Raw genomic sequence first — 15,680 nt, 5'->3', positions numbered from 1 at the left:
CAAGACGTGCAAATGTTCAAAGCTTTCCAGAAACTGGCATGATTGAGATATAACATGAGTAGGTGAACATAAAAAAAAAAAAAATCAAAGCGTGGCATTTCTAGTAAAACATTTTTCATATGTAAATCGTTCCTGTCTGTCACTATCTACCACAAAACGTCCCAAAAATAGCAGCTTGCTCCGTTTCTGACACCTCAAATGCATGTGAAATACAAAAGACCAGCTCTGAGTAAGATCTCATCTGGGCCTGTTCAATGTGCAGCCTGACAGCTAATGCTTTTATGTGGATAAACAATTCCTCAGACACATGAGGGGACGGATATGTGCGGCTGGCCTTGAATAATGCACGGGAAAACGAGTGTGACTGCTTAGAGAAACATGTTGGAGACTTTAGTCAAGCAAGACTGTTTGTATTCAGAGTTATCTTCCTGCAAACACAAAAGCCAGTTCAGAATGAGCACAGGCTACAAAAGAAATGCACGCAACCACACCGGCATTTTAATTGATCAGTTTGCCATTCTTCTAGCAAACGTTTTCTGTTTATTAAAGAGACATTTCGTTTTGGTTATATAAAAACGTTTAGAAACCGTTAACTAGAACGAGCATGGTGTGGGTGTTCACAGGTGTAAGACACATACAGATCGTTACCCACACATGTGCTCTATACAGACTTCAAGAACGATTCACAAGAATCACCTTCATCAAGAGAAAGGTCACGGCACGCAACACACAGCCATTTACAAACATTAGAGAAATGTTACTTTCAATAAATGCAGAAACTCACCGTGCGACAGGAACACCGTGACGACACCGGACGCGCTCGACACGTCAGAACGAGACAGATCACTTTAAATCAAGTGAACTCTCTGAACTCTAGCTGAGCGGTTCCTTATTTTCATGGAAAATCTATAAAGATTTGTGATTTTCAGGTCAAATCTTAAAAAATCATGGAAATTCCAATAGTGAATATAATTATTTATAGTGATGCACAATTGTTTTAAAAATGTTTCTGTTAAAATGGTAAATTACTGTAAAATAATTGCATTTGTCAAAACTTTTGACAACTTTGAAAATGTTTTCCACTTATATTTTTTTTAACAATTTCAAATGTTTTTTTTGTTTTTTTTTGCTATGAATTTCATTAATTCATCACATATTTAAATAACTTTTGGCAGTTTTGTGAAATACAAATAACCTATTTGTTTTTACCAATGGATTTTTTTTATAGAAAATAAAATAAATGTTTTAAAATAATATATAATAAAAGTAGAGTTGGCAAAAATAAAAGTAGCATTTTTGTTCAAATTGATACAATTATAAATTAGTGTAAAATAATTGTAATTGATTTGTCAAAAGTTGTGGAAACCCTGTATTTTCCACTTATAAATATTTTATTAAGAATATCAAATGTGTTTATTTTTTGGCTATGAATTTCCTTAATTCATTACAAATTTAAATAACTTTTGGCAGTAACATGAAATGCAAATAACCTAGGTAAAGTAACTTTTTTTTTTTTTAAATAAAAAATAATTATTAAATAAAAATACAGAAAAACGAATTAAATGAAATACATTTAAATGTATTAAAAATTAAATAATAAATAATAAAAATGATAAAAAGATGGATTTTTGTTAAAACAAAATTCTATAGATTGATTTTACGTCACTTTGCGTCTACCCAAGCGTGCGTGTGATTGGTCTGCCTGTGGTTAGTGATCGACGCTTTTAGTGCAACTCAATGTCGACGGCTTCCAGTGTAGACACGGTGTACGTGTGGAAAACAGAGCGGAGAGAGAAAGCTAAAGTGGTTGGCAGTGCAAACAAACTGCAAAATTAAAGCAGTCACTAGTTCAGTGTATATATATTTATATATATATATATATATTAAGGACAATTATACCAAAAAAAAAGTAATTACATAACTTTCAGTCTTTCTACATGACTTTCTTTAAAAGAGCAACGTGGTCGTGGTCACAGTATTTACACGGGTGAGACAAGAGCATGTTCTTGTGGTCAGGGGCGCCGCTAAAGTTAGGACGAAGGGCCCACACTTTTGGAGCGCCAAAGAGATCGATTTTATTAATGGAATGGGTGTGGTGTAGGAACCTCATATTGTCCAGGAGCCATATCACCCAGTAGCCCAAGACTGGTGCCCACTGAAGCAAAGCAGGGTTGCTGGAAGGGGTGTTAGTGAGGCCAGCAGGGGGTGCTCATTATAACACCCCAGTATAGTGATGGGGACAATACTGTCAAAGAGCACTGTCCTTTCGGATGAGACGTGAAACCGAGGTCCTGACTCTCTGTGGTCATTAAAAATCCCAGGATGTTCTTCGGAAAAAAATAATAGGGCTGTAACCCCGACATCCTTGCCAAATTTACCCATTGGCCTCTGTCCATCATGGCCTCCTAATCATCCCCATATTTACACTCTAAAAAATGCAGGGTTGTTTGGGTCAAATATGGACACACCAATGGTCGTTGGGTTAAATTTTTAAATTTCATTTTTAACCGAACGGTTGGGTTTGTTCATATTTGACCCAAATTTGGGTTAAAACAACCCAGCATTTTTTAGAGTGTAATGATTGGCTTCATCACTGTCAGTAAGCTTGTGTGTGGTGGGCGTTCTGGCGCAAAATGGCTGCCGTTGCATCATCCAGGTGGTGCGTCACATTGGTGGTGTTTGAGGAGTAAAGCGCGAGGAGTACCCAGAAAAGCGCTATATAAATGTAACAAATTATTATTATTAGGGCTGCATGATTAATCGAAATTAATCCGCACGCGATTTGGCAAAGGCTGCAATTATTTTATGCGTTGCTTGTCAGTGCAGCGCGACTGTTATCAGTAGTAAATACTCAGTAGTAAAACCCAGAGGGCGTCTCACACACACACACACACACACACGACAAATATGCCCCGCAGCAGAAGTACGATAACACACATCCCTATCGGGCATCATCGCTGTAACAAAATAAACAGAAGGTTGAAACGCTTTGATTGATTAAACATGGCATCATCTCACAGAAGGAGGAGCTCAACTGTCGTTATGAAGTGAGTTTGGAGTAAAAGCATGTTATTAAATGTTGTCTGTTGCTGGATAAGAGGTTCATAAATGCTTCTCATGTTTGGAAAAATGTTTGACGCGTGCTGCTTTTTCAAATGCACGTTATAAGTGACTCAAACTCGCAGTGTTGTCAGAGTGAGCCGCGTTTACAGAGCCGTATGTCACTGACAAGCTGCACATAACTAATAATCACAGCCTTCGCGATTTCAAAATCACGAGAAGCCAAATTGGTTTAGCGCGATTTCATGTTAATTGCGATTAATCGTGCAGCCCTAATTTTTATTATTATTATATTCTTTCATAGGGCCTAACATTGCTAGCGGCGCCCCTGCTTGTGTTGATCCCTCAACAGTGGGATCCAGTCGCGGTGTAGTTGGACATCTCTCGGCGGATCGTGCTGAACGGCGACAGCTCCAGTTCAGTCGTGCACTCGTGCTCGTTGTCGTCGCTCGCGGTGGCCGAGGAGTGTGTCGAGATCCCACAGCAGAAACAGCAACACTCGAGGAAAGCCCGTCCGAAGGGTCGGCACAAGCAGAGCAACAGAACCGGCGTCACAGCGGCCCGTAAGAACAGCAACAACTGACTCAGCAAGTGCAACAGAGCCATGGTGCTCTGCGGGACCCCGGCCGCCATGTACGCCGAAACCATGTTGCACACGTTCTCCGGCACCACACACGCCCCGTACACGATGGCTAGCGCAACGACGGTGCAGTTCATTTGGCTTTCCAGTCGGATTTGCTTCTTGTTGCCTCTTGCGCAGCCGCGCTCGGCACGTCGGATCCGTCGGGCCGTCGCAACCGAACTCCCGATGGTGAAGAGCGTCGGCAGGCAGAAGTAGCAGCCGAAACACCACCACAAACGCGCGCCTTCGTACGTCAGGCCGAGCACGTATAGCGTATCAGGGAGGGAAGTCGAGATGCGGATGAGGCAACGCTCCGACGCTAGCGCGCCGTCGCCATTTTCCGACACTAGCTGGCGGATCAGGAGCTCGGGGAGGGCGAGGAGTAACGCGCCGATCCAGATGACGGCTAGTTTGGCGGCAGTCGAGGTGCAGTTCTCGATCATCTCGTAGTACATCTGGACGTTGGTTGCGGCGCGGAAGCGGTCGATGCACAGAGCGCAGAGCGTGAAGGTGGTCACGCCGAGAGACGCCACCTGGGAAACACAAGAACACAAATACAGTTTGCTCATTCAATGGGCTGGTGGATGATATATAAATTAATTCATTAACATGTATTAATTAAAAGATATTTTGAAGAATGTTGGTAATCAAACAGTTGTGGGGCACCACTGATTCATGGAAGTCAATAGGGTCCATCAACTGTTTGATTACCAACATTATAATATCTTCTTTTGTGTTCAACAGAAAGAAACTCATACATGTGATCAACTCATCAAGTGTTCTGGTTGATAATATATCAATTAATTCATTAAAATGAATTAATTAAAATATATTTTGAATCAAATAGTTGTGGGGCACCACTGATTCCATAAAAAATACTATGGAAGTCAATGGGGTCCATCAACTATTTGATTACCAACATTATTCAAAATATCTTCTCTGTTCAAAAGAAGAAAGAAATTCATACAGGTTTGGAAAACAACTTGAGGGTTTTTGATTATTTTGGGGGTGAACAATCCTTTTAATATATTTTATAAATTTAAATACAATTTTTAATTAAATAAAAATTCTGTAAAAGTTATATCAAATGTCTTGACTTTTTAAATTTCATTTTCATCTATATATTAATTTACTAAATTTAAATAAAAAAATTATATATATATATATATATATATATATATATATATATATTATATATGAATTTAATACATATGTGTGTGTGTACACATTGTTTCAATTTAATTAGGTTACATTTATTTATTTATACTTTGATGGAATATAATTCTTCTTTTATACTTATCTATATATGAACGTATTAAATAATTAATTTACTAATACTTAAAATTTTTACTTTAATTTTACGTATGCATTTAAACAAAAACAATTAAATAAAAATTGTGAAAAAACTAAAGTTTCTTTTAACTAAATAAATTAATATATAAAATAGTTAAATGGATTTATTAATATTAACATGGTTTCAGTTTAATTAACATGCAATAAAAAGTGACTGATTGATTACATTTACATTCATTTTTTTAAATTCGTTTTTGCTTTTCTGCAGTGCCATCGAGATCCATGAAATCTGAGGTATATCAACTGTTAAAATGTTGCTATCACGACAGCCGTGTTTGTGTGACACTACATTATCTGTCAGTAGGTGCGTCAGGCCAGTGGCGTAACAAACCGCTTGAAAAGGAAGTCTGAATATCGTCTGGCAACTCTCTGAACCCAGTCCTGGAAACACTCTCCTTATTAATCGTTCGACACATAACAGCTGGATTGCCAAACGAGAAACTAACAGCTCTCACATCTCCAGACTTCATTTGCGGTGTTATCGTGACAGACAAGCCTCCCGCGGCCCAGCAATTCATTCACACGGCACAGAGAAGGGCCCTAAAACCCTCTGAACACACACTTCCCACTGTCAAACGGGACATTCGCCGTGAATATTGCCACAATAAATTGGATGATATGAAAGAGTATTTACAGAGGCGACACAAAAGAAACAACAGCAATGAATAGGAGACGACCGGAGAGATTCTTGGCCACGTTCTCGCAGCTGCATCCCAGCGGATCATACAAACCCAAATGAAAGAGGCAACTAAGTGTTTGTCTTCATTATCATAATTACAGAGCAATCAGGCACATCAGCATCAAGGAGGAGACAATTAGCGGAACGCGCTCGTGATGAAAACCAGCCCGCCTTTTTCATCTCCTAAAGCACATTGGTTAGATGCTTCATCATTTTGACAAAAAGCACACTGTTCAGAATCCATTATGGACCATTGTGTCCATTAAGATGCTGTAATGGTTCTGCATTACTTCCATAGGTGTGAAACACATCCATCCTGCACCATTAGATCTCAGCGCATCGAATGATCTTCGGTTTACTCTAGGATGAGCTTATTCTCAACAGCAGGCCAGAAAGTGATGCTTCCCGACTGAAAGAAACAAACAGACAAAAAAACCTCCTTTTCCTTTGGAGGGTTGCAGATTTTTTTTTTATAGCCTATATTTTTTTTCTCCCCATTTTATTTCTCCAAATCACTTTTCCTATGAAGGGTTGCAGATATTTTATTTTATCATTTTTTTATGAATTAATATATATATATTTTTTTTTCTCCAAATCATTTTCCTATGAAGGGTTGTAGATATTTAATTTTATTCAATTAATTACTTTATTAATTTATTTATTTTTGTATTTTATTTTCTCCAAATCGCTTTTCCTTTGAAGGGTTGCATATATTATATTTTATTTATTTATGAATTAATTAATATATATTTTTATTTTATTTTCTCCAAATCACTTTTCCCATGAAGGGTTGTAGATATTTTATTTTATTCAATTTATTAATTATTAATTTATTTTTGTATTATATTTTCTCCAAAATCGCTTTTCCTTTGAAGGGTTGCATATATTATATTTTATTTATTTACGAATTAATTAATATATACATTTATTTTATTTTCTCCAAATCACTTTTCCCATGAAGGGTTGTAGATATATTAATTAATTTTTGTATTATATTTTCTCCAAATCGCTTTTCCTTTGAAGGTTAGCAGATATTCTATTATATTAAATGTATTATTTTATTTTATACATCTGTTTATTCTCCAGTCCTAGGTATGTTTGTAGCTACTTTTATTTTATTTGATTTTATTGTTCAAACTACTGCCATGCGTTTCATCTGTCCATAAAGCTTCCTATGACATCAAACTCTATTTATGTCGCAAAACTTGCAAGAGCATTAAAAAGTGCAATGCAATGGCTCTAATTCATATGTTTGATAAATTTCATCATGATTTGACACACATGTGATGGTCATGTGACTTGAACTGAAGTAAATCACACACACCTCACGCTCCGGCAAACAGTCCCGATCTCGACCCTGACCTGACATTCGCAGGCGTCTTCTAGCTTACAGGTTTCCTAGCAGCAGGAGATGATGGTGTTGGCAGAGATGGGCTTTACTAACGCCTCATTTATTCTCTGATTAAGAGGCTTTCTAGAAGAATGGAGGTGCTGGTTATTAATCTGGTTTAACGGCTACTTTCAGACTGGAGGCCATTTCTGGGCCAGTGCCAGCAGCGAGGGCAATAATTCTTACATATTGACAAATGAGACAGCACTGAAGCATAAGCGAGCTAGAAACAAAAGCTATTACAGTAATAGTGTTATATATGATATATTCAGCTACATAAATTCAGGCCATTAGAATGGGAGTCAACAGTCTGGATCAAAAACACAAACACAAAGTGGGTTACTAATAAAATTGAAAGCCAACAAAAACCCAGTAAACAAGCCAAACAATGAAATAAACTGAGATAAAATTAAATGACCTACAACCCTATGTAAGACAAGAGGTTTGGAGAATAAACAGATGGACAAATAAAATAATAAAATAAAATACCTGCGGAAAAGCAATTTGGACAAATAGAATAGAAAAAATAAAAAAAACAAAAATAAAAATGAATTATCTGGAACCTTTCATAGAAAAAGTGATTTGGAGAAAAATAAAAAAAATAAAAAATAAAAAATAAAATAAAATAAAATAAAATAAAATAAAATAAAATAAAATAAAATAAAATAAAATAAAATAAAAATAAAAATCTGCAACCCTTCATAGGAAAAGTGATTTGGAGGAAATAAAATAAAATAAATTCATTAATAAATGAATACATGAATAAAATAAAATACCTACAACCCTTTATAAGAAAAATGGTTAGGAGAATTGACGGAAAATAAAATAAAAAATAAAGTAATACAATAAAATAAAATATCTCCAAAATAAAATCTGGGGAAAATAAGTGCTGTTTGCTTGTCTAAAATTCATCATCATCATCATCATCATCATCATCATGCAGTTGCTAAAGTGTTCTGAGTGATTTTTAATATTGCGCTAGAAAGCTGAACTGTCAGATGCGTCTCGACCGCATGTTTGCTCAGATGAGACGAGGTCTTCTGCAAATGTTGTGACTGATGCAATCTCCAAAAAGCTAAAGGCCAGTCAAAAGACAACACTGCACCGGCACGCATTTCCTCGACCTTTCCTAGGAAGAAATGTCAGACCTCTGATAAAACAAGCTCAATGATCAGACAAGTTTTGCTGAACTTACTGAACTCCACATTATACACCTGAAAACACTCTGCAGGAGACGACAGGTGAGGGGATGCAGACTTCCAGCTCACATGAACTATCACACACCATGTGTTGTCTTAAAGGTGCTGTATGTAACTTCTTTACTCTACTAATGCATAAAACTACCAGAATATGTTGCAGATATTTAGGAAACATGCTTGTTTCTCTGAAAAACACTACAGCCTGTTATTTTACTTTGAAATGCTGTTGGTGTCGGAATGTCTGTTTTTGTTTTGGTCTGTGTGACTCCGCCCACTACCAGTTCACCCAATAGTATAGTAGTATATAATTAAAGGGGAACTTGGCAACTATTTCAAATCTGTTTAGAAATCATTTGGATGGTTAAATAGTTCAAAGAGGTTGCTAAGCAACACATACAGCAACAAAGAATCACAAACGGCAGTTGCGCAGTAACACTAATGTAATGCGGTCACAGGTGTGTGTTTGTTGAGTCATTTACAGCGGCTTCGAACCAATCAGAATCAAGGATTGGAACTATCCGTTTTATAATATATAATATCATCTATTCTATTATCTACTATAATATATAATAGACACCCCGGGATGCCAGTTGGCAGTAAATATCAAATTGCAGCCAGCAAATAAACTGGGTCACAGATTGCAGATTATACCCAACCTAAAATTCTCGGTATCAATCTAAAAATCTCTATGAACAAGAGAATATTAAAACGCGGATAAATCAACTCCTAGTGTGTAAGACTCCTCGGCTTTCATTGTCAATTGCGTTCGTTCCTGTTGCGTTTCCTCAAACTGGCGACTCGCGTGAGTGTCGAGTCTGAGGAGGCGGGGAACAACGATCTCCCATATTTTGAATTTGAACTGCAGTACCTATTTCGACCACTAGCTGTTATTCTTACAGACTGCACCTTTAAGCTTGCATGCATGCGTGTGTGTGTATGTGTGTGTGCGCTACATTGGTCTGAGTAATGTTGCCGGAGGCGTTTTCTCCCAGTGGAGCACTCGCTCACAATCTGCCCTTAAGACTGACTTTACTCACCACTTAGCCTGAACGCATTCATACAGTAGCTGCGCTGCACAAGCACACACACACACACATACACACATACACAGAGTCTTGTTTTCATTCAGCTTCACCATTGTCAGGCCGAGCCTCCAGGCCCTCGCTGCCTGTCCCATACAATCACAGCAGGAGAGCAGTGTGTGCCACCAGGACACCGCATTCGCACCGCTCTCCCTCCAAAACACACACGAACGTCTCAACATCCCCCTCACCGCCTTCACATTCACAATAGCAACTCACACAGTCTCACTCTCTAAGACAAACGGATGAGTGAATCTCACAAAAGTGTCTTCAAGGCAAGTCGGTGGCCATCTTGGTTCGCCCCTTAGCAGATCTTTTCTGTGTATACAAGTACAGCTTGAATGGAGAAAGGCTGAAATCTTTGATACGGCCAGCAATATATTCAATATATTTATTTTGGGAAACCTCAAACCACAAACAGGTTTTAAAGTGCAAGTTTTTGTAAACAATACTGTTATCATCTCTGCGTAAACTACAAAAACAGTGACGTCATGCGCATGTTTCTTTAAAAAGTGACATCGCCATCTACTGGCCTGGATTGCATAATACAGCATTTTTAGTCGTTTTCGCGAATCCGTGTGAACGGGGATTGTTTTGTACACGAAAAATACAACGGAAAAACGTTTCAATTTTTAGTACATCGTTGTCTTGTAAACTGATGCCTCCATTGATGCCATATTGAGCATTACGATTTATTTTTGTTCTTCGTTCACGAGTCGTCTGATCACGTTAAACCATCAAGAACATGTCATATTTCACCCCTAAAGAAAGAAACAAGACATACTTTGATCAAAGAAAAAGAAGCCTGTTTTGAGGAACATTAAGATGATTTGAGTTATGGTTTTGTTTTCATGTCATTTTACCTCTCAAATCTGATTATCATAAAGTGAAAAAAAAGAAGTTCTTATTACTGCAACATAATGCCTTTATGCATTAAATTAATGCTAATTTTAATTTAAAATAATTGTATTAGTGTGCAAATTACTGTATTACAAAAAAAATATAATAATCTAATTAAAATCAATAAGAATAATGAGAATAAAAAAAAATACCTCAACACATGAATTCAAACTTAAACAAACAATAAAATAAAATAAAAAATCTGCAACCATTTATAAGAAAAGTGATTTGGAGGAAAATTTACATATATATCTGCAACCCCAATTTTGAGAAATAAAAAATAAAATATTTATACCTAATTTTCAGGAAAATAATGTTGCAATGATAAAGGCTTCAATCATTTTACATTATGCATGCAATTTCTATTTGATTTTGGTGTGAAATATGATCTGGATATTTTTTGTGTGTTAGACCAAGGGTCCACAATGATTTGACACTAAAGAAGCGTGAGGTTTGTGTATCGTACAGTGAGCTGAGCTGAAACTGGGTGTGGTGAGCAGAAGAGGAGCACAGCGGGGCGTCTGCAGATTTCAGGTTGTGTTTGCGCTGTACAGTGTGTGACGGAGGTCAGTGCAGGTGTCCCGAGGGCAGGGTGGATGCTCCTTTACATGACGTCTCTCCACACGAGACGGGATTACCCACAGTGCCACAATTTCAATACCTCACCCTTCTGTGCAAAACAAAAAAAGGCAAACCTAACATTCTCAAACGGATTTGTGCATGACCTACAACTGAGTAAACGTGAACAGATTTATGCTGATTCTAAGTCATTTGAATGAGTGCATCTTGAAAATACGATTCAAATAAAATCAAATAGATGCAAATAGGTGCTGATAAACTATAACATTGTTTTTCGAGGGCAGACATGTTTCCTTTACGTATGCCTGAGAAATATGCATCGCATTAAGTTTACTAGTTTATCATCCAAATGGATGGAAATATTATATGCAATTCAAATGGATAAATCTTACATTTAGGCCTATTTTTATATTAAATCCTCCTGTATCCCAAAGGAGAAAGAAATGCAAGTTTGGAACAACATGAGGGCAATTAAATGACAAAGTTTGGGAGAAAAGTGTGAAAATGTAAAGGGTTTACTCTAGGTATGCGCAAGTGTTATGCTTGCCTTTGCCACATTTATGCACACAAAATATGAATGAACACAGAATGCATTACCTCAATATATGGTATGACTTTACAGGTGAACTGGCCCAACAGCCAGGTCTTTGTGAGTTGGTGAAACACCACGAGAGGCAGGCAAAACAAGAGCAGTGCAAAGTCCCAGATGGCCAGGTTAGCCAGAAGAGCATTTGAGATACTCCTCATGTAGTAGTTATGGCACACGACACACATTATTGCTACATTCCCCGTTACTCCAACAACAAAAATAAGGAGCGAAATGATAGTGATGGCATATGCCCCATATGTCTCGCTAGTGACGGGGTAGAAAGGATTGGGGAAGAATTCGCTCTCCTCGTCCTCGGCGTACGGAGGGGTCATTGGCGTGGCGTCCCATGGGTCGTCGATCTGTTTGGTGTGGAATTCGGCATATCTGGTGAGATCAAATGGGAAATCTGTGGAGGTGAGAGCTAGAGGCTTGGGCATCGGTTCCCACAGGGTTAAAGAGGACGTCAGGGCGTTATAATAACTTTCCACTGGTGTCAACGAGGCAGTGCTTTTATTCGGGCCCCTCTTAAACGTTTTCTTGTGGTGTTCCTTTGTGCCTCTTTTGCGTCTGTGGTTTCTCTCGTAGTCCCCTCTCTTGCTCATTGAATATGGCTTAGAGTTATTGTGTCCATCTGCTGTTCCCATGGTAGCAGGCATCTCACCATTCAACTTTTTCCTTTTATGTCGCCGCAAGCGCTTATGTAGGTTTGTCCCACTATCTGTGGCCGACATGAGATTTTTTAGGTAAACGGGTCTACCTGCACTCCAGAGATGCGAGGACCAGCTCCTGTTGTCTCCTGAAGTGTGTTTGATGTCAAAGGCAGGTGTACCTGCGGCTCGATGCCTCGCAGGGTGTGTGCCGCTGGCTTTCGGATCATGAAGGCTCCTAAGAGTAACCCTGCCTGTTTCTTTGGTGTGTGCATTGCGCGTTTCTCCATGCAACAAAACATGTGGACATCCTGCAATGACAAAGATCGTTCTTAAAAGCAGCATCTGCATCTTCAACGAGTCAGTGTGCTGAAGATGTTAGAAAAACACTCTAATGTGATGCATTGCCTATAAAGCACAATTTTTTTTTTCTCCCAGATTCACATAGTCAGAGGAAAAAGTTCACACGTGAATGGTCGGGAAAGGCTAATTAGATCCATGCAAATGACTTTTCCGTTTATGTGCGGCAAATGAAAACCTGCTCCTCGAGATTCTTCCGTCGCGTTCCTCGTCTTAGCAAAGTGACAGCGAGGCGTTATTCCGTTCAAATGACATTATTTTAGCTTCTGAGGCGCATTGCATCCCAGTCAGCTGCAGGAATCGGTCGCATCCCGGGATCTGTTGGGCGCGGCAACCTGGAGTCTGCCGTGCGCGGAGAAGCGGAGTCCCAGGGACGCGCTCCGTGGCGCGAGCGTGCGGGGAGTTGCTTTGCTGCGAGTGAGTAGAAGCTGATGAAGAAAATGGACGGGCTCTCTCTCTCCTGGTGGATAACCTTGTTCTGTCAAGCCGGATCCATCAGCATCAGCCCCGTGGACCACCGCAGCTGGATCGACCCCGCCCCGCCCGTGCGCACTACACTCATTAACATGCGTAATTACGCATGTCAACAGAATCTTAATCCCATCGTCTAGATGCAACACCGGCTTATACGAGTTAAACTACAACCTTGTGCCACAGTAACATAGTGAAAGTGAAACGTCAACATTTTTTCATAAAATAAATAATCGTGATATATAGCCTAGTGAAGCCTATCCGTTGTCTTTTTAATATTCAACACGTGCATAGTACATGCAAAATACTTGAATATTAATATCAATATAATATGTTGTTGGTATATAAGCGAAACAAGACATCGTTTTTTTTTTGTCTACATATGCACTGAACATACACAAAAGGTGAAGATTATAGCCTTCATTAAACAGAAAAAAAGTTTTACACTGTCTTTTTTACAGATTAGGTTACATGTGCTTCTATAGTAATTACTATAAATTATGCATAATTACAAGCAACTAACCCTAAACCAAATCTAATCATGACCCTATAGTAAGTACATGTTGTTAATTAAAGGGATAGTTCACCCAAAAATGAAAATTACCCCATGATTTACTCGCCCTCAAGCCATCCTAGGTGTGTATGACGTTGTTCTTTCAGACGAACAGAATCTGAGTTATATTAAAACACGTCCTGGCTCTTCCAAGCGTTATAATGGCAGTGAATGGAGGGTATGATTTTGAAGGCCAAAAAAGTACACCCATCCTTAATAAAAGTAATCCACACGGCTTCGGGGGGTTAACAAAGGCCTTCTGAAGCACAACAATGCGTTTTTGTGAGAAAAATATCCATATTAAAAACGTATAAAGTCATAAACACATAGGAAGGCTTGAGGGCGAGTAAATCATGGGATAATTTACATTTTGGGTGAACGATCCCTTTAATATTACTCAGTACTTAAATGTATAATCACACTGTAACAAGGACACCTTAAAATAAAATGTAAGTTGATTTATAAGTTAAATATATGAATATAAATACAAACAACAACATTCGAATCCATCTTTTGAATATCGAGGCCCTCGGATGTATTTGAACACTTTAACCCACATGCAGGAGACACTTGCTGTGATCTCTTTGTCATGCGAGTGCAAAGAAATTCATACATCTACTGTATGTGAGCGACTGAAGTGAATAAATACTTTTTGGGGTCACGGCATATCAATAGCAAGTTTCTCTCTCTTCTGAAAGCTCTTCGGTGCATTGATATGTCGAACAGGTTTTCTCAGCCTGTGGCAATGTCACAATAACAGAGCGGAAGGGCAAGAACCGACTTGCTTCAGGTTTGTTTCCTGCTGGACAGAAATTTGGGCTCAGAGGCGAACATTTACAAACAGCCAAGAGCCTTTCATTGCCTTGGAAAACATCATGTGGAAACACTCCTTATTTAAGCTCAGACATGCTTTAGTTTCTTTGTTCTGCTGGGTCCAAAGTTTCACCTCTAAGTCGTGCTGGTCATCGAGATCTTGGCAGAAAACTGAAGTGTAAAACAGCGAGGCCCGGTGCAGAACACAAGCTACTGGAGTTGGCACAGGCTTTGCTAGCAGTGATACTCCGTTGCCAAGTCTAAACATGGGGTTCAAAACGCCAAATAACAGCGTGAGCCGCAAGGTCAGATACTGGACTTGACAAGAACTGAAAACTGACTGAAATGTTTTTGCGTGTGGAATGAATGGAATGATTGGAGCAACATGATGAGCCAGACGTCCGGGATTATTTCATTAGGGAATTGAGTTTCTTTTTTGTTTCATACACTCTAAAAAATGCTGGGTTGTTTCAACCTGCATGTTTGGGTCAAATATAGACAAACCCAACTGTTGGGTTGAATTTTTTTATATTTTTCTTTTTAACCCAACTGTTGGGTTTGTCCATATTTGACCCAAACATGGGTTGAAACAACCTGGCATTTTTTTTAGGCATAACAAATTTCTCCATGATTTCTTTGTTGTTATGCCTTCAAATAGCTTTTTCAAAAATAATTTATTTTTCTTAATCACTAGGGCCTACATGTGTCCTGATTTCCAGAAAGATGATAACAAAACAAAACAACCTTCAAAAAAAAAAAAAAAAAAAAAACTGCATTGAAAAAAAGCAAAACTGCATTGCAAAAGAACATATCTTGAATATAAACATGTTTGACCACCTCCAAATAGCAACATTTTTCATATTCTTCTAAGCATGCATTTTTCATCACATTTAGATGAAAACAAAAGCCCAAAATAGACTTACATTCGAGATATATCTTCTGAAATCAGCTTCTATGTGTCATGCAATTGTGTTTTGGGATTACCTTTATGAGAAAACAAGACAAAAAGACTGTCATATACTGTAAATGCTTGTTGTTTAGAGATGATTTAACTATGCAAATATGAATACATGACAGGCTCAAAAAGCATCAGCTGTTTGCATCACTAAGCAACTGGATTGGTTATTTGAGTGGAACAGATATTACAGCAATCTAAAGCGCCACCTGGCGGTGTAAAGCAATACTGCATAAACATAAAACTGACAGACAGACAAACACAATCTTCACCCTCGAAAGACAGACAAACACATATTCACCATAAAACACACTTATGGAAGACAGGTGTAGTACTGCATGTCTAATTCGATGCACATCTAAATCCAGAATAACGGTTGCTGAAGAGAATGAAGCTGGAATCATCCAGAGACAGAGTATATTTCTGTG

General features: G+C 38.4%; 1 protein-coding gene across 1 annotated transcript; it reads right to left on the bottom strand.

Annotated features, from left to right (window-relative positions):
* Positions 1 to 458: 458 nt before the first annotated feature.
* Positions 459 to 12,964, bottom strand: gpr37b (G protein-coupled receptor 37b). Its single transcript, XM_084110676.1, has 2 exons — positions 11,462 to 12,964; positions 459 to 4,215 (listed from the first exon to the last, which is right to left on the bottom strand). Exons 1-2 carry the CDS (start codon positions 12,449 to 12,451, stop codon positions 3,406 to 3,408), a joined length of 1,800 nt encoding a protein of 599 aa, XP_083966802.1. The 5' UTR covers positions 12,452 to 12,964; the 3' UTR covers positions 459 to 3,405.
* Positions 12,965 to 15,680: the final 2,716 nt, after the last annotated feature.

This window comes from Abramis brama, assembly GCF_963993115.1.
Source record: "Abramis brama genome assembly, chromosome: 4".
Lineage (NCBI taxonomy): Eukaryota > Metazoa > Chordata > Actinopteri > Cypriniformes > Leuciscidae > Abramis > Abramis brama.
The sequence above is the reverse complement of the archived record's forward strand: the minus strand, read 5'-3'. Positions and strand labels throughout refer to the sequence as shown.